The sequence below is a fragment of the Cyrtonyx montezumae genome, unplaced genomic scaffold (assembly GCF_038088225.1).
Source record: "Cyrtonyx montezumae isolate F1298 unplaced genomic scaffold, pur_monq_1.0 scaffold_18, whole genome shotgun sequence".
Classification (NCBI taxonomy): Eukaryota; Metazoa; Chordata; class Aves; order Galliformes; family Odontophoridae; genus Cyrtonyx; species Cyrtonyx montezumae.
In genome coordinates, this window is record NW_027071914.1 from 14,841,442 (window position 1) to 14,869,223 (window position 27,782).

Consider the following 27,782-nt stretch of genomic DNA (forward strand, 5'->3'; position numbering starts at 1 on the left):
ATATAGCTATATCTGTATATCTCTATATATATAAATCTCCTGAGCATATTTAGAGGCAGCAAGGACCAGGCCTGCAAGCAATTCCTGCTCCCCCTGCCCCCATCATCTCCTCTTTGCTGTAAACAATTTTCAATTGCTAAAATGTCATAGCAAATGAGGAAAATGGGAGGTTTATAGAACAGCAGGAGAGCAGGAATAGGGAAGTAATAAGACTTTGATTTATATTTGTTCTGTACTTGCTGTAGTAAGGTAGGGAAAAAATGTCTGTTTTCTCCATTAGGGCTTTGTTGTTTTTTTTTTTTTAATGCCAGTGAGATTTTATTGCCCACTGAGCACTGTTGATCATATATTTTGTGAAAATAAAAAATAAGCACTTTTTCAGTCCCAGGGTTAGAAAGTGCATCTGAGGCATTCTGGTGCTCACCTTAGTTTTTGTTTTCAGGCTTTCTGATGTCACCAGAATCCCTTAATGAAGGTTCATGCGCTGGAGTTCAGTTCATTACATTTTCATCTTGATTAATTTTCGATGTGGAAAACTTTCTAAAGCCAGCTGCTGATTGGCTGCAGAAGAGAAGTCCTTCCTGAAGGCACTGCATTTAACTGCTTGCTTCAGATGCTCACTTTCCAAAGTGCAAGCTGATCAACTTGAACTGCTGTTCACCTCTCATGTTCTGCTTGCTGCTGAAAAATTTTACAGGGTCACGGAGGAAAACAATGATTTGCCCTGTTTGTCGAAGCAGAAGTACTGCTGAACTTCTGCTTTGAGGCAGAGGGGGGTGGCTCAGAGGTCCACAGTAAAAAAGCGTTGAGTTAAAAGCAGATTGAAGTTCCAGCCATAAATAAGGATCCTTAGGGAGTAATGAAACTTAAGAAGAGAATTAATTGACAGTGTCTTTTTGATACAGTTGAGACGTATTCACTACCAAGATGCGTTCCTAATATTTCAACAGACAGCTTCAGAAACACTAATCCCTATTACAGTGTTGTGCCACAAACTGTGTCCCAGAAGAGGTTTAAAGTAAATTAAGGGGCTTGTAGGACCCATGGCTTAGTTAAGCAAGCATGAAACTACCTCTTCAGCTCTGGTGTGCTTTTAAAATGGATTAATACTGGGCCTAAAACACATCAGAGTTGTTTATGCAGTAGCCTTGCAGGCAGAGGCCTTTAAAAGATATCGTCATAGCAAAGCTCTTTTGTAATGTTGTTCTTTTACATAAGGCTTCAGTCTTTTCTGTAACAGAAGTGAGATTGTCACAGCTTAAAATCACTATACTTTAAGAAGTGACAATTCAGATTTAAAACTTCACGTTGTTACGAATTGTCTGGCTAACATTCTTTCTGAATTAATACATGCATGAATCGGTCTGCTTCAAGTGTATGTAAATGAAGAGCTTTCTTTCATCGATAAGTCCTTCCTTGGCTCCTACCCTGTAAGCCCTTAAGTGTGTGCCTGCCTTAACTTGTAGTCCCATGAACTTCAGTAGCTCTCCCAGTTACAAAAGCTAAGCTTACACAAAGCAACTTGCCAGCTCAGGGTTCTGCAAGCCACACAGATCAGGTTTGATGAAAAAACAATAAAAGGGAAAGCATTTTTATATAATAAAATTGCTCACAGTACGTACGGATTAGTCAGTACAGAGGGGTACGTTTGTATCAGAATTTGCATTTTTGTCATCCTGAGATAATGTACAAAATGGTTGGTACAGGTCAGGGTTGTTGGTGCTCATTTGGTTTTTGTTTTTCCATCTTCACGACCAAATTATTTTCTCTCACTGATGACTGCAGAATTCAAGTTATATTTTAATACTCTTAATATAGTAGCATTCCACTGCCTAATTTAGAAGTAAGCAGCAATTTCTATTATAGGTTGCTGTTCAGCTTAATAGTGTTGAAAGTATGAATTAAAAGTCAATATGTGTAAAGAGGAGCAGTATTTCAGTGCTAGACCGAAGGACTCAGGAACAGAAGTTCTGTGTGAATGCTGTTATTTCTCAGCTAGTATTAGGTTCATAAAATATGTAGTTTTAAGGTTGTGCTTCCTCACTGACTATCTTAGGCAATTTAAGTATTTGTTGGACTTTTTTTTTTTTCGCCTAAGAAATATGTATTGTTGTTTTGGTGAAAATAACTTGGATTAAACCCCACAGTCCTATTAGATGAGAGAGCTGCTAGCACAATTGGTCATTCCTTCAGGCCTTACTGCTCTCACATAATATCCCCATTATCACTGCCCTGTAGAACATGTGAAAGAATACAGGCTATCACTGGGGTAAGTTAGCAGCAATGACGTGCTCTGGAAATATCAAACATGGTATTTGTAACACTTTAAACGTTGCAGCCCATGCATGTAAATGCTTTCATTACTTCAAATGACCAAATATTTCATTCTGTCCTCAGACTGAGTGCTGCATTTATATTGTGTTCTTAAATGTCCATGGCTGATAATAATGTTTCAATTGCAAGCAGGCCTGGTCTGCAGGGCTGGAATTTGTATGGGGGTTTCCCAGCAATTTGAAGAAATCCTGGCTCAGTGCTGCCAAAACAAGTTTTCCATGATGTCAAGCAACAGACTTTAATGAATTTTGATGTAGAGTTTAAAAGAGTAATATTAATTCCCACTTTAATATGTCAGAGTTTTGTTTTCAGTGTTTTTTTTTTTTTTAGGACATCGTAGATAAAAGCCAGTTTGTTTCCTCAGATTTTGTCTCACATCAAGGGAAAAAAATCATTCAAACAGTACTTTCTTTTATTCCATAAGGATCACTTAATAATGCTTGAATTCTGGTTGTACCATGTGTTTGCACTGGGTCTTTTTTTCCACTCTACATTTATCCCTCATTTTCTTTCAAGGGTGAAATGTCATATGGATTGTTATTTGCAGCGGGATGAAGTGCTTTGTCCTCAGTGTAAACTTCATTGGGGAGGAGATAAATTTAGGGGGCATGCAGTGAAAGGCAGTATTTTTAAAATAAATAGGCAATGCTTTTCCTCCATTACAGAAATGTCTGTGTCGTAGTGACACTTGTTGCAAGATGTTATGGATTCCAACAATTTGAGTAACTTTATGCATCCATAGAAGTAAAACCCACTGGGGGCTTAAATGTAAAGGTGGCATTTCTAGCTTCAGAAGCCCCTAAGTTGCTAGTGGCTGGAGTTAGTGGAAGCATTCTGGACAAAGAGCATTTTAAGTAGGTGTAGGAGTATTTCAAGCAGCAGTCCTCTGGAGCATCTGTTGTCAGGCACTGCTTGGGGACAGGATAAGATGTGGTTTTTGCTTTGATGAAATTGTAGCTATTCTTTAAATTAGACCACTGCTGAATACTCAAAATAATAGACCTTTTTGCATGATGTGTTCTCCAGGCATAGATTTCAAACAAACAAGCCGTGTTGAATGTGCTGTTAGTCTCTCGGTAACTGCTTCTGTAAAGTAGAAGGGGAAACGAAAATATTTTTACAGATAATTTTGTAACTATCTTTGTAAATATTTTTCTTCTGAACAATAACAATTGTGCTTGTCTACAGACACCTGTGTTTATTATGGCTTTCCTTGCCATCTCAGTGTTAGAAAAGACTTGGAGTTGTGGAAAGACTTAGAGACAATGGTGATTTAATGAGTCATAATATTTTCAGTAATAAACTTGGAATCCTGCTTGCTTTGCTGTCAGAAATGGTAGCTAATAAAACCTCTATCGCCATCTGCCAGGTCTTGTAGGAATGAGTATGCTCCAAAAATGAGAGTGCTACATGGATGGATTGCATCAGGTCGTTGTTTTGTGAAGTCTTTGACTGTAACTTGTGTGCTATGCTTCCCTCTACATGGGCATGGCTGCACACCCCCTTGAGATACATTGCTACTTCCTCTTTTTGCCCAGGGTTTGGAGTTGTTTCAGTAAGCTCCAACATTTCAATACAAAGTCATCCCATTTTCTTTGGTTAATAAGGTTATTAATATTTACTGAGTTTCAGTAGATGATTGGCATTTGCCACTTGACTTCTTTAATGTTTGGAAATGCGAGTTCCTAACGTGCCTACGAAGGTCAAAGACTAAGCTAGGACCATGACTGAGGACATCAGCAGTCTTCTGCATTCTGTAGCAGCCAGACCAAAGCACACATGCTGCACTTGATCAAGTAACGTCTGGCAGCAGTTAAATTAATCATGTCAAAGTGTACTTCTAAAGCATATGTAAACTGTTAGGAGTAAGAGCAGAGTGTAAACTGCTGGGTAGGGGAAGCTCCACAGGAAGGAAAGAAAAAAAGGCCGGGTTAGGTAGGATGCTTTAAGTTAGTGGTGGAGAAATAGGTTATCACTTCTGAGATTAGTACTCACAGCGTGACTGCTGTAATTAATAACATTTCAGATTTAGGTTTCCTTTCGAGTGTCACCATGAAGTGAATTCATATACATTTTATTGATCAACATTATCTGGGAAATTTTGACCAAAAAAATTAAAAAAAGTGTGTTAAATAGCATTGCATCTCCTGCAAGGAAAAAAAAAAAAGGCAAAAAGCTTCTTAGAAAGTGTGGAAATGAAAAAAGAGCTGAAGAGCAGCGTGAGTCAGATCAGAAGGCTCTAAGTGGAAGTGGCTTTTGTGGCCTGAACTTGAATTTTATGTAAACAGCAGTCTGTCATCTGCCTCGGAAACACAAAACTTGCAGTAAGTTGGCAGAGTTCACAGTTTCTCCTTTAAGGGGCCTAGTTTTGATACAGCTCAGAGACTGAAGCCTGAAGGTTTTATATCGCATCCTAAGAGAATGATTGCCCTGCTGAGAGTTGAGGTTTCACCAAAGCTTGTTCATAGCAATAAAATATCTTGAATTGATTTTCACTGCATCAAATTTCCATGACTTTGAACCAGGGCTGAGAACTGTTTTACTGGAACGCATAAGAGGGAAAGTGTTGTTAAATGATTCTGCCTCCACTGTTGGGACTGCGGATTCCGGGGGGATTGGGTGGAATACACAGAGAGAAGAATGCAGGAAGCTCTTAACAATCTTTGTTGATTGGGGTTGATTGGGTTAAAACCTTCCGGAATCATGCAAAATGATTCTGAAGTCAATAAAACGCTGATGGAAGGTTGATTAATTTAATGTACAATGAACAGACTCCTTGTCACATAGCTGGCTCTGTAGCAAATACACTTTTTCCCAATGGAATTGTCAGCATTCATTTTTCTTTCATTTCTGGATATTGTTCTCAAATTTCTTTCTCTCTTTATTTTTTGCGAGGAGAGGCTTCAAAACTTTTTTTTTTTTGGAAAAAGTTCCCTGTTGGAGCTCCAGCGTTCGGAAGTTGGCTTTATGTCAACACATCACCTGTTAGTTGTTAAGAGTTTAATTTTCAAAGCGATGATTTCATCTCCCTGAAGAGAAGGCGGACAAAGGGGTTCAATGCAACGGCAGATTTTAAGCTCGAGACATAAACAACAAAAAATAAAACAACCCAAAAAAACATTTTTGGGATGAACTCAGACCAGATTAAATTGAGTATTTACATTTAGAAAGCATGACAGCCTGAATGCATGTTAAGCTAAAGGCTTTGTCATTTAAGCTTTAAAGGAGTTTTAGTCAATAATGACCGGTAATACTTTGTTAGGGTAAATGAACTGGTGCATTGTATAGGAGTGGGAGAAACATGCATTTAATTTTGTTTCTGTCCAGGTCTATAGTTACTACTGTGCCTGATTTGATTAGGTCCAGTAGCGATTTGTTTTATTCTACCCTCACTGTTGAGTTCTTGTTTCAAAATTTGCAAGCGTTACGAAATATCAAAGCCACAGTACTCAATGAGCAGCAGTATCACTGTGAAACAAATGCAAATAATGAAAGTGGGAACTTTGTACGATGTCCGAGAGATGATCAGAGCAGAGAGGTTTCCACAAGTGAAGGATGAGGAACTTGCTCTGGAAAGTTGCTCCAGGATGAGCTTTCGATAGAGACTTCTAACAGTTTTTGATAGTGTTTGAGTAGGAAGTGCCTTGAGAACAGCTTTTCCTGTGGTCTTATCTCAGGCTTAAGTGCAGAGATATACAGCCTGTTTTCTTTTCTCCTTTTAAAATGTTTAACTGAACTTTAGAAACCTCAGGAGGGGGTAAAATTAAAAGAATAAAAAATCCTGGTGCTTTTGTTTGAATGCTGAGAACAGGCTCAGACCTGTTTTCATTACCAATATCCATTTGCTGAGTTCCAAACATTGCAAAGGATTTTTTTCACTTGGTATAAATAAGAATCAAACTGAAGTTAAGAAAGAATTTCCCAACTTAAAACTTTTTTCCCACTTCAAGCATTCACTTTAATCTGTATATTTTGAATCAAACAAATGTGTTTGTGCTGTAGTCTGAATCCTATCACATCCATTGCTACAGGGAAGTAGTTCATATGTCAGTATATCACATGCAGGCATGGCTTTCCTATTGAGTTTTTTCTTTCCTAATTATTTGCTTTCTGCCAGTTTTTACTGGATTTTTTTCTATACATTTGCAGTAATGTGTGTTGTTCTGCTTTTTTTTTTTTTAATTATTGTTGTTTGAAATGCATTTAAAACCACAGGAAAAGTCATTCATAAGCCAACGATGAATAGCATCTCTACATAGTAACCTAGATTTCAATTTATGAAAATCAAAGAATTATATCTTTGAAAGCTAGTCATGATGAACAACTTGTGTATTTTCCTCGTGTTCAAAAAAACACGTTTAGAAAGCCCCCTTCTATGAAGTATGTCTCATAGTTGCCTTTTGCCTGAGTGGTGGTGGTATAATTATTCTCTAGGGTGGAAATACCTTGAGTAAATATATGACAGGAGTGGAGCAGACATTATGCAACCTACCTGCATTGTTTCTATGAACCTATGAACCTCAGTTCTGTGAGGTGATCTTGCTTTGTTTTTCTGCCTGTATATGTACCTAGCGAGTCCTGATATGGAAGCTCGTAGGACTTCATTCATTTTGCCTCAGCCAAAGCAAAACTATACATCTTGATTCTGTTTGCATTGCATGGATGTTCTTGAACATCCATTTGATGAGAGTTCTTGTAGATGATCGATATTTATTTACTTGTTCATATATTCAGGCAGGCTTAGATTGCTTTGTGTTCATAAATGCCAAGTTTAGGTATAACTAAATCATTCAACCTGCTACAGCATTTTAAAAAGAAATGTATGTATCTGTGTATCAGTCCCTCCATTTGGTTGCCTGTGTTCCAGCTTAATGGTGCTCTCTGCCCAGGGATGCTGCACACCCTTAGAATATTACCTTTAATGAAGCAGAACCCTTCATTGACTCACCATGAAGCTCTTAGATGGGTGCTTCCAGCATTCTGACTGCAGAATTCAAATTGAACCATAGTTTTAAATACCTTTTCCCACCTACTGCTCTTTTAGCCACGTGCCTAAATTCAGAGAGGTTGTTCTGGAGATGTGAATCAGGTTCCTTACTGACAAAGCTGGATTTTTATCTCATTTAAGACTAGATTAAAACATGGATGAAACACCATTTAAATCTGTAGAGTCAAAGTAGGATAAAACAAGTATGAAAGGAAAGTTGGCTGCAAGCAGAAAACAACCGTGTAGTTCAAATCCCATCCAGATCCAAGAAGTCTCCATTTCCAGCATATATAAGGCTCCGATTGGCCAGGTTTGGGCTGGTTTCTCTATCAGTGGTAAATAAAAACAAATTGTTGCCTGTATTGGTCCCAAGCCCTTTGAGGGTCCCCCTGTGTCCGGCCGTGTATGCGCAGCAGAGTTGTGCAGCTCCCTGTGCCATAAGCTCTCTGCATGTAAGAGCAATGCCCACTTATGGCTGGAGCTGAGAGAAGGTCAAAAGAAAAAATGCCATCCTCCATGCTCTCCTCCTCCTGTGCCTCTCCCTGAGCTCCTCTTTTGTGGTCCTCAGCAGCAGTGCAAAGCGTTCTGTTCCCAAAAAGGAAGTGGGGTACCTCAACTTCCCTAAAGGACCATTAGAAAACTGTAATTTCAAAATGAGTTTCCTGTCCAAGGAAGAGGGCTTAGCACTTGCAAGAACAGTTCTCCACTGTACAAGGCAGACATTTTAGTTTTACGAGGAACAAATAAAACATTCCTCTGTGCTTTACAGGCATAACACTTTCTTAGACTCTTTAGTTACAAAATGCAGAGAATAACACCGCCCAACTGTTCAGCAGTGCCTGACACAGTAAAGAAGTGGAGGTGGGGGAAGCAGAAGCATACCAAAAAGCAGTCTGCTGTTTGTAGCTGCTCCTTCCCGTGCTTTTCAGCCAGTAGTAAACTCGAAGAGACAGACAAAACGATTCCTGCTCTGGAGAGGTAGAGATGGTGGCGTTGCAGTGACACAGAATCTCACTGAGGTCAGTGGGAGTGCGTGGGGTGTGAGAGCACAGCTTGCCCTTTGGAATGTGATACAGGTCCTCTGTCACAACGGGCAGCTGTGTGCTGCACAGGATGAGGGCTAAACCTCAAATGTCTGAGCTGTGGCTTATGAGGAGTATGTGGAAAGGATTATGCTGGCTTAATTCTCTTCTTTGGAGGTGTGGAAAGCATAGTCAGGTTGACCTTACCCTGCTAATCCTGCTTTAAAAATAAATTAATTGTTGTCAGCGTGAGGTGTTATAAGTGTTACTTTCAGGGCCATAGACGTTGTATTCTGTCTTGCCCTATAATAAAGTAAATTGCCAGCTTTGAGGAACACAAAAACAGCCCACCAAAATCCTCAATGAGAATTCATTGTAGAGCATCCAGAAGCAGCTGTGAGTTTTCCAGTAGATGTCATAGTTAGCTTATTATGGGACTTCTGATGAAAAATAACTGGAGTGTCGTGTTAAGTTCTGTCTAATGAAAGGCCGTAGTCTGTGCTACATAGTATTGCTCAAGATCTGCTGTGTGCTACAGTAAAGGCACGTGGTCACGTGACCTTTGGTTTTGGTCTTTTTTTGTTTTAAGATTACAATCTTAATTCACTTCTGTTTGCCTCTAAAGCAAGCTTATGGCAGGGCTTTCATGGTGAGGTTTGCTTATTAAACACGAAGGTGCTCTCATACAGAAGTTCTGATGTTAAAATTTAACGTATCGCCATGTCCTAGGCGTATAAAAGGCATTTTCATTTTCTGTTTTCTTTACTTTTGCCTCCAAACACTTCCGGGTTCCAGAGAAGGTAGTATATACCAAAAGCAGTGGTGAAACACAGTCTGTGCAGAGGGAGATGAAAGTTTATGGATAATGAAGAGAGCCATAGCTTATAACTGCAAAGTCAAATAAACGGATGCTGTCTTTTTTTTTTATGGTTCCCTAGACTTTGTTTTAATTAATGATGTTCTTTGCCTAAGGCTTGTTGAGTTGAAGACAGATAGGTCAGCAGGAAAGGCTTCAGCCCTGCACTTCGTAGATCCTTACAGGAGAGCAAGTTAATCTTTCCTAATTCCAATAAAAGTCATCGTATGCACAGCTGTTAAGTGTAATTGGTCAGGACTGGAAATTTCTTTTAAGAGGATGATCTAATAGGAGCAAGCAAACATGATTTATCAGTTACCTTTTCTGACCAACTAGTTAAAGAGACAAAAAAAGTCATTAAGTGTAGCATCTGGGTAGTTTGTATTCTCAGTATCCTAACTTGGATGTGTGTTCACATGCTTCCATAATGTTACAAATAAGGAGTTGAGAATAGCAGCTTCTCTAGTAATCTTCTCTAATAATTAAAATATGTGGAAGTGATGCAAACTGGAGTTCATATTTGTGACAGGTTTTAGAAATACCTAGCTTTTGTATGTCTAGTCCTCTGCCACTTTATAGAAGAGGGAATCGGGGGAAGTAAACACAGTGAACTTGAGAAGAACACAGAAAAGTCAAGAACTCAAGAAGGACAACAAAGTAAAGACAGCTTAGACCACAGGTCTTCAAGGGTGCATTCTGCCTCCTGTGACTGCACCTAGGAAGGCAAACAATAAATTTAGGCTTAGCTATTTCATCGAGGGCATTTCAGAGCAGTCAGGAATAACATTCTATCATATATATACTTCATGGATGCTAAATAACACATTGTGGTCATTAAGAAAAATCACAGTGCAATTAAAAGGGGTTTACTTTTTTTTTTCCCCAGCGGAAATTCTGGAACTGGCTGGAAATGCAGCAAGGGACAACAAGAAGGGTCGAGTCACTCCTAGACACATCCTGTTGGCTGTAGCAAATGATGAGGAATTAAATCAGGTAAGAAAAAAACTCACCGTGTGAGGGCAAGGATTTCCTTCAGGGCTTTTAAAATTGTCTCTCCATATAGCTGAACTGTAATTCAAGACCTCTGCTTATTGAACAGCCCACCAGGAAACAGCCCATTCCCCTGCTAGCGCACAGGCTGTGTACCTAACAAGAGCACTCAGCTTAATTATGTATTTCAGGGTACTTATAATGCATGAAAATACCAGGGAGATGCAGTGTGACATTTGCTTGCACCGCTACAGCCACTTCTATTGAAGACTAGAATATTATCATAAACTCTCAGAGGGCTTTTCTGTTTGTTTCTTTGCCCCTTAACCAGATTAGGACTCCATAAGATCTATTCTGTTCCCATTGAAGTCTGTGTTGGCAACCACAGAATTAAGAGCTCTGGAAGTCCTGCAAGTCTGTGTCCTTTACAGATTTCAACATGTCTAATTTAGCCAAACAATAAAAATTGGGCATTCTTATGACAGTGTAGTGGTGTCAGCTGGAGAATTCCTGTCCCTTTTTTCTGAGGTGCTGTAAAACGGTGTCTGATAAGATACTGTTCCAACCCCATATATCGTGACAGAACAGGAAAAACAAATCATTCTCCTTCTATTTTTGTGTGGAAGTAGATAATACTTTCCATTCATCCTCCTTTTGTAAGCCCAGAGCCTCACTGGGTTGTGGTTGGGAAGCAGTAAACATGGATCTAAAGGTGGGAATACCTACTTTGATATCACTGTTTCTATCTTTCCTAATAATGAATTACTCCCAGTAAGATGTTAGAAAAAAAATAAATGGTTTGAAGTGGTTTTAAGTACAGACCGTGATTTATGTCACCTCTGCTTTTAAAGGCTTGAATGAACTGCACACTTTTGAGTATTGATCTGCTTTTCTTCAACTACATAAAGATTTTTTTGAAGAAAGACTTCCAGGTATAGAGATCTGTATGAATGTTACCCTCCGTTTGAAGTTTCTTTTTCTAAGAAATAATTTCTGTTTAAAAAATGCCTGCTGAAGGAAATTCAGCAATGGAGACGTGTGTTGTGTCACACACTGTGTGGTACGCATTGCAGTCCTGCACCGTGGACTTTGTGGTCCCATTCCTCCAAAAACAGAGCATTTCCAGCCACAGACATGAGGGCTGTGCAGGGCAGCCTGTTTTCTGGTAGTCTTCATTGCATGGCTTCACAGCTTAATGAAGAAACAGCCCTTGTGTGAGCTCAAGTGACATTCACAGTAACAGCATATGTGCAAGAAGAATACAAATTCCCTTTACAGTTACACCTCAGCATATGATTAACTTTATTTCAGATGTTTCATATGCTTCATGTCATCTTCAAGATAGACATTGAGAAACATACAAGAATCTGTTAAAACTCAAGGCAATGTGTGAAGTTTGCTGAAAATGCCATTTTCTATTGATTGGTGTGTAAATGCTGGCATTTCTCACCTGGAACTTCTGTTTTTCTTATTAGCTATTGAAAGGGGTCACCATAGCCAGTGGTGGAGTGTTGCCCAATATTCACCCAGAGCTGTTGGCCAAGAAGCGGGGCTCAAAAGGAAAACTGGAAGCCATCATCACTCCACCTCCAGCAAAGAAGGCAAAGTCTCCATCACAGAAAAAAACTGTAACAAAGAAAACGGGCGGCAAGAAAGGGGCAAGGAAATCCAAGGTAGAGTAATCCATTTACTTTAAAGCCAAACAAACTGTAGGGAGCACCACCTAGAGAAGTTTAGTGTGTGGTTAAGAATAGTGATTTCAGGAGAAGCACAAGCAAATGCTGTGGGAAGAGCACTGCCCAGTTGCTGGGGTAGGTGGAAGAAGTGGCACAGGCCTGCAGGAGAGGCAGGCAAGTCATGAGTACTTTACTCTTAGTCAGGTTGTTGGGTGAGCACTGCTGGAGGCACCAGGAGGCAGAAGTGGGTGTACAGGGTACTGGTGAGAAAATGGGATCCCACATAGCAACTGTAGGGATCACTTTGCTGAGATAGCACAAGTGTCTGCATTGCGTTAGACAGAGTAAACTGGGTTGGACTTTGTTCAAGTGTATTCTAAAGTTGTAAATGTTGAAGAAAAACAGTGCTGTAGGTCACCTGCCTTGTAATAATGGCAGCAGCCATTAACGTGGCAGTCCTGTTCTCAGATGTTGAGTTTTTCTGTGGTTTCTGGATTCATCTCTTTGTTCCAGGTCAATATAAGGCTCCTTTTACTCTAGTTGCTCTGCTGAAATCCAGACAGGGTGAAATAGTCCTGGAGTAGGGTGCAGTTCTCCTGGAGCAGGTAGCTCAGGCTCTGGCAGCATCAGAGAAATTGTATTAGCTGTGGCTACACGTGATTTCTTTGGCTGAGCTAAGGACCCACAAACATCCACCTATTAGTATATCAGAAATGAGATTCTTCCATGTTTAGACTTAGTGTTTTAACTCTGAGTGATCAATGAAACTTACACAAAAGGAAGGTGGAGTTGAGGGGAAGAACGATTGAGGTCCAAAATGTGATAAGAAAAACACATACCTGCCTTTTTCTGTTTCTAGTTTTAGTTTGCAGGAGTAGGGAGTCTTTCTAATGTGTGCCTGTGTAACCAAGGACAATTTTTTCTGCAAAATAACCATTGTAAATCAAAAGGTAATGGAAGTAGGAAGAAAAGTGCACACCTTTTACCTGAAATTGACAGTGCATTTGAAAATGTTCCCTTTGGAGTCGAACAGAGCTTCTGTATTCCTCCTGTATGTCTCTCCTGTTGCTTATTGGTCACTGTTCTGATCGTTTCACTGTTTTTTGAACTGCTGAGGTTGATTTTCCCTCTCAGAACACCTACTAGCTGAAATTCCAAGTGCAGTGCTTCTATTAACCGTGCACTCATAGTTTTCCTAAATCTGGATAGTTGTTTTTTTTTTTCCTGCTTGATTACAAAAGCAGGAAGTCTGCTGAGGGTTTCTGCTTTTCTTCCACACAATAAACTGTATTGTCTCCTTTCTATATTGGTATTCAGTTAACAATAAACTCGAGGGGAATTGAAATGGGACCCATGAAAATGTAATTTTCAAAACATTTGTGTAAAGGAAAGCATGGCAGCAGCTTCTAGAAGCACAAACATACCCTTGTGTCAGTCATCTGAGCTGCTCAGCTGCAGGTTTAGTTTGTATGCTTTGGAAAGGAGCAATAGGAAAAAGGTGGCTTGCTTGGTGTTCCGTGTATGCCTTCAGCTTCAGCATATGTAGTGCTGAGGCAACAAAGATGTAAGGGAAATCTGAAGTAGTAATTCCATTGCAATATGAAATGATTTTTGGGACCAGCTGAGCCGATGGCTGCAGTGGTCAGTTCACTGTTTTCATGAAGCATCCTTTTCAAAGTGTTCTTCATTCTCTTTTTTTATTCAGTAATTCAGTTATCTCCTGGAACTTATCACTTTGCTTCAGTAATATAACTGAAAGAAGGGAACGGCGATTGAGGAAACCGCCCCTCCACGGTTTCACTGGAGCTAAAGGAAAGTGACCAGGTTAACCAAGACAAAGAGGATTGTTCAGCCTGTTTCTTACTGATAGGCAGGCAGAAAATGTATTTCTCTGCGCCGTCTCTAAGGAGAGACGCATTTCAAAACAGCATTCTGAAAGTTCAGTTGAAACCCGTGATGGCATTCCTTCACAGCGAGACAAATACACTGTCACAAGGCAGATTTTGCCTTCAAGTGAATGTCTGCCTACGCATCAATAGCTACAGAAGTTTTGCATACAAACCATTAGAAAGCAGTTAGAAGTTTATTCTTTTCCTTCAGCATTGAATGCGTTTGTCCCCTAAATTGTGTACAATCATAGGCAAGAAAAGAATATATAGATATGCAGACATTGGGGTCTTTTTTGCTGTGATTGATTCAGCTTTTATCAGCCACCATAGAGGTAAGGATAAAATCCAAATGCCAGTGTTGGTACTAGCATTGTATGGCCTGGTAAGCATTTATGTATGTCGTATATCTTTGTTGTTATTAAACACTGCTTTTCCCTTACTCTTGAGTTAACTAATGAACTCTATTTTTGGAAGAAGAAGCAGGGAGAAGTGAGCAAATCAGCCAGTGCTGACAGCACAACAGAGGGAACTCCTGCAGATGGTTTCACAGTCCTGTCCACAAAAAGTCTGTTTCTTGGCCAGAAGGTATGCTCATGCATTTTTATAAACAAATTCCTGTTTTTCAGTGCTGTTTAGAGATTAGCCCCTCCCACCACCCCCCCTCCCCCAGAACATGTGGGTACAATTGGCATTTCCCCACTGCGTTTGTGGGGGTGTGCGATATTGTCTTCTGAACACAATTCTCTGAAACAACTTCTAGAACATTTTAAAACATGTAAATGAGTCTTAATGAGCCTACAGAATTAAATATTCAAATAGAAAGAAAGCCTGTGTGCTTGTGACCTGTCATGCTTTACTCACAGGCGGCATCATTGGTACAGCTAAGCTTTTGCCAAAGACAAAATTATCCTAATAAAATGGCTTTTCAGAAGGACATCCCACCTCATTGCTGATGTGAAGGACTGACAGCTTTTTATCAGAACCTATTTCAGACTTTTATTTATAGCAGCTGTCTCGTGGTTTGTTCTACTTTTTTATTATTACTATTATTTTTACAAAAGTTAACGCTGTGTCATAACGAATGATGCTTTTATGAAAAGCTCTAAGTCAATGATCTTTTTTTTTTCCCTGTGAATATGCTTTGGGGCATGGGGTGGTTTGATACAAACACATCTGTTTAAAAAGACAATTCATTTGAAGAGACAATCAAATAAGTTAATTTGGTCTTTTATCTTGAAACCTGCCTTTAGTCTGCAATACAAAATTTTATTAAGTAAAAGTGCATCTTTCTTCTATCATTCAGTAATCAGATCATTGTATTGTAAGTCATAAAAGATGAACCATTATTGTCCATTGTGGGATGTATGCTCTGACCCATTTTTATTTCATATCGAGGTTGTTCTCCATTTATCCTTCCACAATTTGTTTGCTAATTTTAACGTGCATGAAAGTAACATTATTCCTTGCAAGACTTGTTGTTTTCCACTGTTAATTTTCAGATAGAGCCAGATTATTAGTCTGGTAGGGGGGGGGGGTTGTTAGGTTTTTTGTTCTTTGACTACCTGTAGGGGTTGGTTTAGAAAGTTCTTCTAAAGACATGCAGGTGATAAAGTCGAACCCAAAACTTACAAACTAAATCACTGTTAGAAGAAAGCTGAGTACATGAGACTTTTAGATCTGACTCTGAGCTCCTTCTAATTACCTTAAGAAATCTGTAATAAGAAGTAATGTCATGTTCTAACAAGACTGGCCCTGCAAACCAATGGGGCTTTGTGACTGAGCTTGGAGGAAGAGAGTTGTGAACTCCAGAACTGCTTAAAGCAGTGAGGTGCAAAGCCTGTGTCCATTGTGGAGCTTTCCAGCTAGTGCCTTGTATGGGAAATTGACTTTATGGCTTTCTCATTCTCTCCTGTGAGTGCAGCCCCCTGGAGAGGTTCCTGGTGCTTTGTATCCATCCTCACACCAGATCTTCATCTGCTAGCACTGCGTTTTTTACCATGGACACGTCTAACAAATACAAGAAATACAAGTTCAGTATCCTGTTATGTGTCAGTTAAAAATGAGATCCTCATGTGCTCCGATGTATCCCCAAAGTAGCACATTGTAGACCAACCTGAGCTTGTTCAAGCATTCATGATAAGAATGAAAAAGAAAGAGCCTAGAAAACAAAAAAGTTTGCCTTGTGGTGATCAGAGGTGTTAAGACATCCCTGTTATGCTGACTTATTCCTAGAAACATTTTTTAAGTATTCTCTAGAATTTATGTTCCAAAGATGCATTTTCCATATAATCAAAATATTTTTTATTTTCCTGTTATTAAAAAAAAAAAAAAAAGTCAAAGATAAAATATTCCACCATGGAATCAGAGGGACTTCAGTGCTCCCTGTCCCCTAAACTTGGGCTGGGCCAGGTGGCTTTGGGCTGAGCCAGGTCTCATCAATGGTAGTGAGGGTTTACAGTTATTTATGACATGGATATCTCAGATAATTGTTTGTTTGTTTTGGAAACTTAAAAATGAAATATAACAACTATCTTTAAAAACTGGAGCAACTTCAAAACAATTAAATGCTTCTACATAGCCACTTCCATGCAATTGCTGTTTAAAAAGATAAATTAGTGCCACGTGATATTCATAAACATAATGACGACAGGATTTTCTTTAGTTCTAGATAACAGTGCTGTGCTTCCATTCCTTAGGTTCACGCATCTTACTTATTTTAGGATTGTGTGAGGACAAAAGATGACTGCCTGGATGCAGGATGACCTTTCTTCCATTCAGCATAGCCTCACTTCCAACCTGCATTTTGAGGAAGGGAAAAGCTTCTGGCCTCTGTGGGGTCGGGAGCACAGTGCATTTAGGTGGTTCAGGTCAAGGCCTGGGACATACAACTCCCAGCTTCTGGATTTGGCTGATTAAGAGATATGGTGAAATCACCCCGTAACTCTGTGTTGCTGTCCTCATTTCTGGACTGGAGATATAACTACACTCCTTACAGGATAGCAGAAAAGCTTCATGCGTTAAAACGCGTGGAGCTGTTCAGTTTGAAAGTAAAAAAATTCCTAATTGATCATAGCTGTTTAATTACTCTTGTATTTCTGTTCTGCGTTTTCTTACTGGAAAAGTGAGCTACAGTGCAAACTATCAGGCCTGAGCTTTAGAGTTGGGGCTCTCAGGAAAATACACTTTCACTTTGTAGTATGGAACTCATCCTAGGAAAACTTCCAATAATTTAAAGGCTGCACATGGACGTGCATGTTGTTCTATATGTTTAAGAGCAGCCCTATAGGAGTTCATTTCTTCTGTCCAAAATAAATGCTTCATACTGCTTAGTAAGGTTGAGCAATTGCTCTATTGAGCTCTATGGGAAGACTCATTTCTGCTGTAATGCTTGACAATCAGCTAACAGAGCACTACGTGCAGAGTTTAACAAATACTACTTAGCTACCAACACAAGTCATCAGTAATGGGCAGCTTTTTAAGTATTTTGTTGTTCCTGTTAACTAGAAACTTTAATTAGTAGCTGGTTGCTATGTAAACCCCTTCTGTAAGTAGGTGCAGAGAGAGTTTAAGGTCTGAAACCAACATGCTATGCAGCTGATAAACCTAGAACTCGATTAGGGATCAAAAAGAGTCACCTATAAAATGAATGAATGTGCTTAGGAACATACTGAAGTCTCCACGAAACAGTCTTTTGGTGTGTGCATGTATTTTGGTTTGGGATATTTTATTATTATTATTATTTCAGAATTCATACTTTATTTAATATTTTGGTTTGGTTTTATTTGACTTTTTTTTTTTTTTTTTTTTTAAACAGCAGTTGCTTGTAGTCAAACTCAAGACTCAAACTCCGGTATGAATAACACACCAGGTGTGAAGTATTAAAGGACTCTGAGCTATTTGGAAAGCAAGCTTGCTTAGATTTTTATTACAAACTCCCAGACAGACCCATACTTAAAACAGGGCTGAATTACACTCATTTTCAGCCAGAATCACCCTATTTTGAGGGAACATAAGTTACTCATTTATGCAAATGTTACGAAATTGCAGATTCTTACAAAGAGAAAGAAGGTCAATTCATGTAATCACATGAATGAAATGGAAATATTTTTTTCCATAAAACTTAAACGGATGAGAGTTGGCCTCCTTAAATGACCCATTCATTTGTATTGGTTTCATGAACTGATTCATGTTCCCTATTAAAAAATCACATACACATAGAGAAGACATGAAGTGTTAAGTTTACAGAATACGTGTTACAAACCAAGAGATGAAATTCAGTTTTTGATGAGATTAAGTGCCACGTTTGAATGTATACGTTACAGTTCATCTGTTGAATATGTGGGCTTAAGTTGAAGGAAAGCCTCACTTAATTTCAGTTGGCTTTGAGACTTGCATAAATGAATGAGAACTTTCTCTCTCCATGCTCCCCAATTAGCTGGTGAAACAATCATTTTAAAAGCTGAAGATAGAAGCATAATTTATGATGTAGTTATCCTTTTTCACATCTCCCTAGAAGTGATAAGCCCATAATGGTGCCTACTTACAGTCCTTGACCACTCATTTGTGACGCTAGCAGAACTGTGTGTGCAAAAAGCAAAGTGACTGCAGTACAGAAGATGGTGACAGTAGCATGGAAAGGAAAAAGAATTGTAGCTTTTTTTTAGAGTGCAGCTCTCTATGAAGACAAGTACCTGCTGTGCTAAAGACATGCTCCAGTTCACTGGCTTCAGTAGGGAGAAGCTGTGTCTTTTATCCAGGTTCAGTGCTGAACAACCCTGACACATCCCTGCAATGGGAGCGTAAGAAGTGATTGGGATGTCCTTCAACTGCCCTCCAAGAAGAGACAAGTACCTTTTTTTACAGTGCTGAAATAAGCATCTCAAATAGAAGTCAGCATACAGCCAAGACAGGGCCTTGCTAGAAGGTACATTCATTTCCTCCCATGGTTAAGAATGTTTGAGTCTTGGGTTTGATTTTTTTTTTAATTGGATAACAGCCCTCCTTTATGACTTGCCTTTTATTTTGCATATTTGTTTGCAGTGATGCTGTCTCCATCTGTGTTGCAAAGCTCACTTTTCTGCAGCTTCTCTGTGATTTCCCAGCTGTCCTGTTATTTCCCACCTCATGCTTTTCTTTTCAGCTGAACCTTATTCACAGTGAAATCAGTAATTTAGCCGGCTTCGAGGTGGAGGCCATTATCAATCCTACCAATGCTGACATTGACCTTAAAGATGACCTAGGTAAATGGGGCATGGGTTGACACAACTAATGGTCACATGGAAATTATGGAACCCAGAATTACTCTCTAGGGCTTCATTTAAATAAGAGCCAAAATTCAAATCTTCCACGTTCTCTTTTGTTGAAGAACTGTATTCAAAAGACATTCTCACCAAATTCGAAAGCTTGCAGCTATTGCTAGTCTTCAAGTTGAACTCAGTTAAAAACAATTATTTAAATTCTTTTCCATAATGATCATATGTGACTGTTAGCTACTCTGGGGGGTTTTTATGTGGCTTCTTTGAGGACTAAAATACTTTTTTTTGTCAGGTTGCTTTCAAAATAAGCAGTTTCTCCATTCTGACTGCAATCTCTAATGTTATTTGTTTCTCATGCTCGGAGTAGGCATAACATTTTTTAAAGAGGAACTATTAAGTAATCAACTATACCCAATTTTTTCTGTATCTTGATTTCCTGTGCGATTCGGACAAATAATTTGCTTCAATTAAATTTAAATTATCCCCTGTCACTATCACGTTCAGCTGAAAACAAAAACTGATAGTATACCAGTGCTGAACTTGCAGATACTATCACTGATGTTGTATCACAATTTAAACCTCTTCCTGTTCCAGATTCATCAACTGTCTGTTCTTCAGCAAGCATAAAAGAAAAATTAACTGTCACACATTACGTACTGCCTTCCACTGCTGTTTGGTTACTTCCACTGCTGTTGCTGTTTTCAAACTTCCTTAATGGAATGCAACCCATAATTCTGCTACTGCGTTTCCTGTGGGAACGTGCGTGTGTAATTTAACAAGGAAAAGAATTAAGAAGGGTAATTTTAAAAATCAATCTTCCTCAGATGCGTGTGTATTTTTACACCTGCCTCATCCTTTACAACACGTGATTAGAAAATACGCCTTACCTTTAAAATACACACTCAATCATTCACACATTTTAAATCAGTTTCAGTAAAATCCTGCAACTCATTGTTTCCTCCATATGAAGGAAACTGTCATTTTTAGAAACCAAGTAATGACTTGCTATGCACGTAAAGAGAAGTTCCTGTCAGCTTACTGATGCTGACAAAATGGAGAAACTAGTTATTTTGTTTGGCTTGACGATCATGAATTTCTTTTTTTAAACAGATTCCATATTTTAGTGTCATGCTCTGTGGGGATCTAGTTGTTCTAGGATTCTGCAAAGTGAAATGGGGTGTTAGCTGATCTTAAAACGTTGGAAATGATCTCGTGTGATTGCTCTGACTTGTCATTTTAACATTTATTTGATCATGTCATACTCAATATTCCTCCTCCTGTTCCCTACACCCCTTTCTCTACACACACCTGCACACACAACTCAGCATACTCCTTTGGCGCAAGGTTTGGAGATGTGAAGGTAGGAAAACAATGGACGTTGGTACATGTGTAAATGTAGAGCCTGTGCTGGGTCTCTGTCCAACGTGGTTGATATACATCTGTTTACCTGTTGTAGTTGCAAGTTGTACAGGCTGACATTGCCTCGATCGACAGTGATGCTGTCGTTCACCCGACAAACTCTGACTTCTACACCGGTGGTGAAGTAGGTAATGGAAAGTTCAGTGCTGCGGAGTTTGTATGTGTGTGCATGGTCAATCAGCAGCCACAAGCTTGTTGTAGCTATGCAGATTTGCATTTATTTCTCACTTCCAGCAGTCCTGACTGATAATAAAAAGAAATGAGTTGTTGCAAACTCAGTAGGCACTTCTGATTTTTAATCACCAAATCAGACTTCCAAAAGTAACGATAGAACGCACTGCCAAAATTTGAAGTGCAAGAACAGCAAACGTGCAATACAGGCATGTGACCAAGGACAATGAACTACAACACTGTATGACATGGAATACAGTTTGTGCCTTGATCTTTAGATTTCTGGCCGGTTCCAGTACACTCTCTCCATGCCAAGTTTCAGATGTTCACATCTGACACGCTGGATCTAGCCCACCTTATTTTCTGAGCACTCTTAAGATTGTTCTGTTCTTTCGTGCTTTAACTCGTGGACCAATTACCTTGTAGTCCAGCTCAGTGCTTGGTTGTTGCACTGGCACGTGGATAGAGACACAAGACACATTTTTCTTACAGTTAATACCTTAGCTCATCAGTGTAGCTTAGATGACTATATACAACATTATAGACGTCTTAAATTGTTCTCTCTGGTTTGCCCCGAGTAACTCCTATCTTGGTTATGCCTTTATTTAATGTTCTGAAGGACGTTACAAACAGGTGGCCACGATTTAGCTGATCTGACTTAGTGATTTGAGAAGGCAAAACTCAGAATTGGGCTGAATATGGAAGTTGCTGATTGGGGTGATGACACCGTACTTAAATATATAACTCAACTGCATGATCCCAGCCTCTTACATCTCTTGGCCTCATCGTCTCCCCTCACGGAGGGCACTTGTCTCCCTGCAGAAGGGCAAGCCTTGCAACACCCATTGTCTCCCAAGGAGCTTCGTTCTGAGTAAGGCACAGACGAACGCAGCCCTGGATGGCCTGTTAGAGCGGGAACAGCTGTGACTTGGCTGGCTAAACATTATGCAGAGACATGAAAAGTGTCATAATTCCCTCTGTCTGAAGAACACGCTTCTAAAGTCTGTCAGGCTCATTTAGACGAGGTGCTTGTCTCCTGCCCTTGGGCAGAGAAATGCTAAAGAAGCTACTCTACAAAGAAAATTCTCTCTCAGAGCTGCACTGCTCGTACCTTAGCGTAGGTTCCTGTTGCCTCTGACTGCTGTAAGAAAGAATAGAAGTGCACAAATGCCTAGCTTCCAGTGATTAACTTTTACCCATCTAAATTTATTTTTTTTATTATTTTTTATTATTTTTTTCCCTAACAATGTAAGCGTACTGGGGCCTTACCCTGAGAATTTTCGAGCCTAAATTTCTGCTAACGCTGTTTTCAACACTGATACCAATGCCTGCTTCAAAAGCATGAGATAATGACCTTATTCTCATGGGAGTGACACATATTTATGCCTGCGAGCAAATAAGCCACTAACCTTGGAGCTGTGAAGCAATGCTTCCATCAGGAAACTTGCTAATGTAGTGGAAAATGATTAAATGCAGTGTGTCCTTTCCAATTGATGACTTAGTTCTGAAATAGAATTTCAGTATAAATGAAAGATAATTTCAATGTAAATCCTCACTATTAATGGGAAGAAGAATGTAACTGAGAAGTAAATGCAGAAAGCATCACTGATACTGCATACGTTCTTCCTTCAACCATATCTGTGAGAGCTCAGTGAAATAAACTGATGGTCGTTCATTGCTTTTAATTATAAATTAATTCCCTGTAGAAGGGAAAAAGCTGATCCTTTTAGATTGAATTAGACAAAACTAGGCTAAATTCCATTGAATGTACAACAGCTTTGCAATGGCAAAGAGATGACCTAGTTAATAGATCTTCTCTGTTCTTGGGTTCTGTTCAAGGCCTTAATTATGTTTCCCCTTGAAACAGGAAAACCTGAGGATTATCAGTGTCATGAGTTTGAACACTGATCTGAGTTCACAGACTCAAGGGGAACACAACTAGAATATATACACAAATCTGAGCAGGAGGGATACGGAGATACATACAACAAGAATATAAGTAGAATGGAAAACTGTTTCTTGCCCTCCCTATCCCTTCCTTACCAGAGTGATTTTACAGATCCCTCGTGTCAGCCACATCAGGTAAATAGGTTCAGCTGGGGCTGCTGTAAAGGCAGTGCTCCTCTGAGCCCTCAGTCCTGGGCACATCTCTCTTCACAGCCAGCTCTCCTAGGACACCTTGCTGCTGTAGAGAAGACATCGCTGCCTTATCTAAGAGATTTGCTGGATGGTGCTTTGTACTCACTTGCACAGATAACTGAGTTTCATAAAAATCTTAGTGTGGAGATTATCCATATAAATTTAGTCCAAATTATTTGCATAAAAAAAGCTTAATTGAATACAGGGAGCAAATTACATTCTGACTTACACACTCGGATCATGCAATTCTGAATTATTAAGAAAGCAAAAGATGAGACCTACATTTTAAAACTTCCTCAGCTTTTGTACCCCAATGGCAAGATAGAGGCAGGGTTACACGGTCAGCTTTTAAATGAACAAACATGCATTGTTGTTTTCAATATTCATTTTGGAAGAAATTTAGCAATGGCATCAAAGCAAAAACATCTGTCAGTCCTCTCAGCTCTCGGAGCTGTGATTCTCATCTATTAAACTGACCCTTGGAGGAGGGGCTCTGCTTCCCTGAGCATACAGTATGTGCACTTCCATCAGAAAATGAGTTTTTTCTTTCTTCGTCAGTGAAAGTAAGGGGCTTCACTAAATAAATACCTCGATCTTTAGAGATCCTTGTTCTGCGTTTTTGGAAATCAGTTTCTGAAGTAATATGTGAAATCAGAGCCTTTATAATACCACTGCTTTTTACTTCTCTACCTTAATAATTAATATGCACAGTGCAAAATTGTTGGGGATGCTTATGTAGTTAGGAAAATGCTTTATTGGGCTGTTTGGTTTTTTTGTTTGTTCGTTTTTTTTAGTATATATATAAATACCTAAACCTAGAGCTGCAAAATAAGATCTAAACCATTTAGTGATGGACTGCCTTTGGTAAAAGCATACCTTTTGGTTGCCTTGAAGCACTGCACAGCTCTTCTCCTCCCAAAATGACTTTGTCCAGCTCCATAGCTGTAGTCAGAGAAGTTCATTGGAGGAATATGTTCCTTAGAGATTCTCCTTATTTCTGAGGCTCTTCCTCTTGGTTAAAGGTGGCTCAACAAGCTGGGCAGTTACCAAGTAAAGCAGCCCGCTGCACTCACGAGACTGTTTCATTCCTGGTGCCACCTGTTGGGGTCAGGGACCAAGATCAGGTGAGTTTCAAATTCTTATTGTGGCAAATGGCTCTTTAAAAACATTTATAAGAGAGAGGGGAAATGAATCTTAGGGGAAGGAATTATGAAACTTCAGTCACTCCTGAGCTAGCACATTCTTCTGCAGCATTTCACATTGACGGATGCTCATGATAAGGAAGGAGATAGGGATGCCATGTCAGATGTTTTGACATTAAAATCAGTCTGAGGATGTTAGCAAGGGATACAGACGTAAGGTTTTTGGGTTCTTAGGGTTGTCTTGTTGTTGTTTTTTTTCCTCCTCTTTTTGTTATTGTTGTTTTTAACAAATAGCTAATACTGAAGTCCCAAAAGGTTTAGATCTTACTTTGCAGTCCCCAAAAACAATTGAAAACGTTTGGGCAGAAATACCTAGAATAATGTTATTGCAAGTAATGTTAAGTCTTGTCTGCTGTGGGAACCTGACATCAGAGGAGTAAAATAACAATTCTCTGTTCAGGGAGCACTTTGGAAAAGAAAGGTGGCAAGGAGTTTGTGGAAGCTGTCATTGAGCTTCGGAAAAAGAACGGACCCTTGGACATAGCTGGAGGTGAGGCTCTGCACTTTGGGAAACCACACCAAGCACCACGAGTGTGATCTGCACGGCCTGCCCTGCTCTCAGTGCATCCCAGCACACCAGCTGGGTTCCTGCTGTCCCCAGGCAACACTGCTGGTTATGTGTTGTCTGCGCTCTCCAGAGAAAATACACACATTGCATCTCAAGTAGCTATTACCAGAGTACGTCCCTGCACCATTTCCTGGTCAACGTTACAAGTAAGGGCAGGATGCTCATAGGTACACACATACCCAAAGAATGTCAGTCATTAAGTTCATAAAAGCAATTAACTGGATATTTATTACTCATAGTGGTTGAATTCAACATTATTAAACATGTGCTTCACTGTGATGCCACGGACTTCCACTGAACTTAAGCACATGCTAAAAGTCAAGCACCTGCTCAGGTGCTTCATTTCATCATTGCTAACAATCATCATTATAGGAGCTTATGATTTTTTTTTTTATTATCAAATTTAATGTAATATTTGAGAAAAATCTACTATAAGAGTACTAACATTTGGTAACAGCAGTTTGACACCATCTGTGGTATTGCTGATACACACTGGTTCATATAGAACGGTGGTTCTGCCATCTGTGTTTATGCTATAAAAATAAATACAGTACATGCAGTTTTGTCAGTGAGTTTTGACTAAAGCTGAGGGAGAGATGAAAGACCTCAAATATGACAGAAGAAATTCTGACCGTATACTTCTGATGCCCCATACAGATTTCTTCCTTCCTTTATAAAAACATTACTAAGTTTTTCTTGAAATCTTTGTTTTGCAGAAATGCTTACAATCTTTATTTTTCTCTCCCCCTTTATCTACACCATTCCTTATCAACTTATCAGTGAGCTAGATAAACTGTGCTTACTAATAGATTTTAATTCAGAGGGAAAAAAATGTTTCTCTGAGATATCAACACATCCCTCAGATCTGAGTCCTGCATTCCACTCTCACCCATGCTGCTACCTCAGAGAACCCAGCTGCTAGAAAAGAATGAACACAAATCAATATACCCATTAACAGATAACCAGTTTTCAGATTTCTCAGTAATACATGTACCCCTTCTAATCCATTAACCAGGATCCTTACCTCAACCATGACCATAAGTAGCACAGAATGCAGCTGGAGTTTGTTTTGGTTTTTTTTCTATTTTAAAACTTACTTCCCCCTTCAGAACATTTACATTTGAAGTAAGGGACAGCTGCTCTGGGTAATTAACAGCTGTCTTCAACGGAATCCTAATGAGTTAATTAATGACTACTCTAGAACACGCTCCCTGTCTGAGAGATGCTGAAGTTGGTGATGTGTATCAATGTGGTGTTTTATTCCTTCAGTGTGAAGGCATTATCACCATTTCACATCTGACTAGAGATATGTCAGCTGCTTTTATGAGATTTTCCTTGGATTTATGATGCAGTCTGGATCTGGCAACATTTTACTTGCATATAAGGACAAATTAAAGTTGCCTAGAGTTGAGGTTATTCAACATGTTGAGAATCTATGAATACAGAAGAACATACACCCTTGAGCTTCCATCATCCTTTAAAACATACTCTTCTGATTAACCTGTCAGAATACCACACAACAAAGCCTAATCTCTCCATATGTGATGATAGCACCCAAAGCTCTCTACTGTATTTAAATTAAAAAATGCTTCATAACGATCTCAGAATGGAGTAGAGGATGCCTGGCCTCTAAGCACCTTCACAAAACTGATTTTTATGAACATCACTGGTATTTTTCTTACTATTTTTGAAGATACAAGCTTCCATTTTTAACCTGTGCTTTTGCAGTCTTGCATTATTATATCCCATAATCTGTTAGAGGGATGACTCTGGTGGTTCGGTAAGACAGTGACAAGTTCCTAATTGCAGCCACAGACCTGTGAGCTCAGAAATGGTGGTGATGCTCTTATCCTGCTTTTCAGAGCCCCACTCGGTCAGAGGGCAGTAAGCAGGCACTCCTGTGCCTCAGTAATCCTTACCTGTCCCTGATTGCATCCTGGTGAGAGTATGTAATTGGTGTGGTAAAAGTTCCCTGGGCGTACAAGGCCTCATCTGTTGGTGTGTAAAAAGCACGCATCAACCTTTGGAAAGCTATAACGGCGTCCGACTGTCTGTCAGAGACATGACAAAAGAGTGATTTAAAAGTGGTATTGTGTAAGCAGTTTCAGATGTCCCATCCTCAAAAAAAAAAAAAACCTTGAATAAAACTGGGCCCAAAGTTTTGAAATGACAGAGTATCTTCTTCACTGTTACTCAGAAACAAAGCTGGACGTACAGCAAAAGCTTTAATTTCCCCTCTTTTCCAGCTTCTCTTACCGGTTTGTGGAACATCGATAGCTCTGAACTGATCCACTTTGGGTTTCATTGTGATCAGAGGATAACTGGGGGAAAAAAAAAGCATACAGCAAAAGTAGCTGAAGGTCACACAAGTTGTAACTCCAACAGAGGAACAGCAGGGGAAGTATCCTTGTCCTTACTCTGTAATAAACTCTGAACCAGAGCACAGTCATCCCTAGAATGGATTTACATTCTAATAGATTACTGCCTTTTCCTCAGACATTACACAAGTTTCCACAATCCCCAGTATAAATGTATTTCCTTTGATGTCAGTCATGAATCCTTGCTCTCTAAAATGAGCTCTATTATAGTTATGATTTATAAATTACCATCGCAGAGTACAGCTGGAAACGGGAAAGTCTCTGTAATCATGTTGTTATATTTTAAAGCTGTGTGATTTCTAATCTAAAACATTCATAGGGGATAAAGGAATGTCTGTTGCTTGTTTGCTATTTTAATCACAGATGCATTCTTTTAATCCTAATGAGAGGAAAGAATTACGTTTCACTTTCGTTTCTTACTAGCCGTTGTCAGTGCTGGACATGGGTTGCCTGCAAAATTTGTGATCCACTGTAATAGCCCAGGCTGGGGCTCAGACAAATGTGAGGAGCTGCTGGAAAAGACAGTGAAGAACTGCTTGGCTCTGGCTGATGAAAAGAAGCTGAAATCAATTGCATTTCCCTCAATTGGAAGTGGCAGGTAAGGCTGTTACACATACCTGATACTGGCCACGTTTTCTAAGTGCCATCTTACACGTTCCCATCCCTTCTCATGCACAAAACCATTCCTACCATGCTAACTTCATTCTTGTTCATTCATTTCAGTTCCCTGAATTCAGTGTTTCTCTTAGGTTCCTTCAAGCTGCACATGGAGCCTGTAGTATCTTCCCAAATAACAGTTAAACTGTGGTATGTCTAGCAGTAATCTCTGCAGTCTTCATGCATACAAACACATTGAAGAGCATAAAAAGCACTTTTTAAGTATATCAATTTGAGAT

General features: G+C 39.4%; 1 protein-coding gene across 4 annotated transcripts in view; it reads left to right on the forward strand.

Annotated features, from left to right (window-relative positions):
• Window positions 1-27,782, forward strand: part of LOC136047589 (core histone macro-H2A.1) — a 43,334-nt gene that overhangs the window by 11,082 nt on the left and 4,470 nt on the right. The window contains exons 3-8 of one of the 4 annotated variants that reach the window (XM_065734833.1): window positions 10,086-10,192; window positions 11,665-11,862; window positions 14,229-14,339; window positions 18,895-18,994; window positions 24,341-24,430; window positions 27,310-27,484. In XM_065734833.1, the coding sequence (XP_065590905.1) occupies window positions 10,086-10,192; window positions 11,665-11,862; window positions 14,229-14,339; window positions 18,895-18,994; window positions 24,341-24,430; window positions 27,310-27,484 (781 nt within the window). Of the gene's footprint in view, window positions 1-10,085; window positions 10,193-11,664; window positions 11,863-14,228; window positions 14,340-18,894; window positions 18,995-20,465; window positions 20,557-24,340; window positions 24,431-27,309; window positions 27,485-27,782 lie in introns of all 4 variants that reach the window. The other 3 variants (XM_065734835.1, XM_065734834.1, XM_065734836.1) reach the window with 3 other exon arrangements.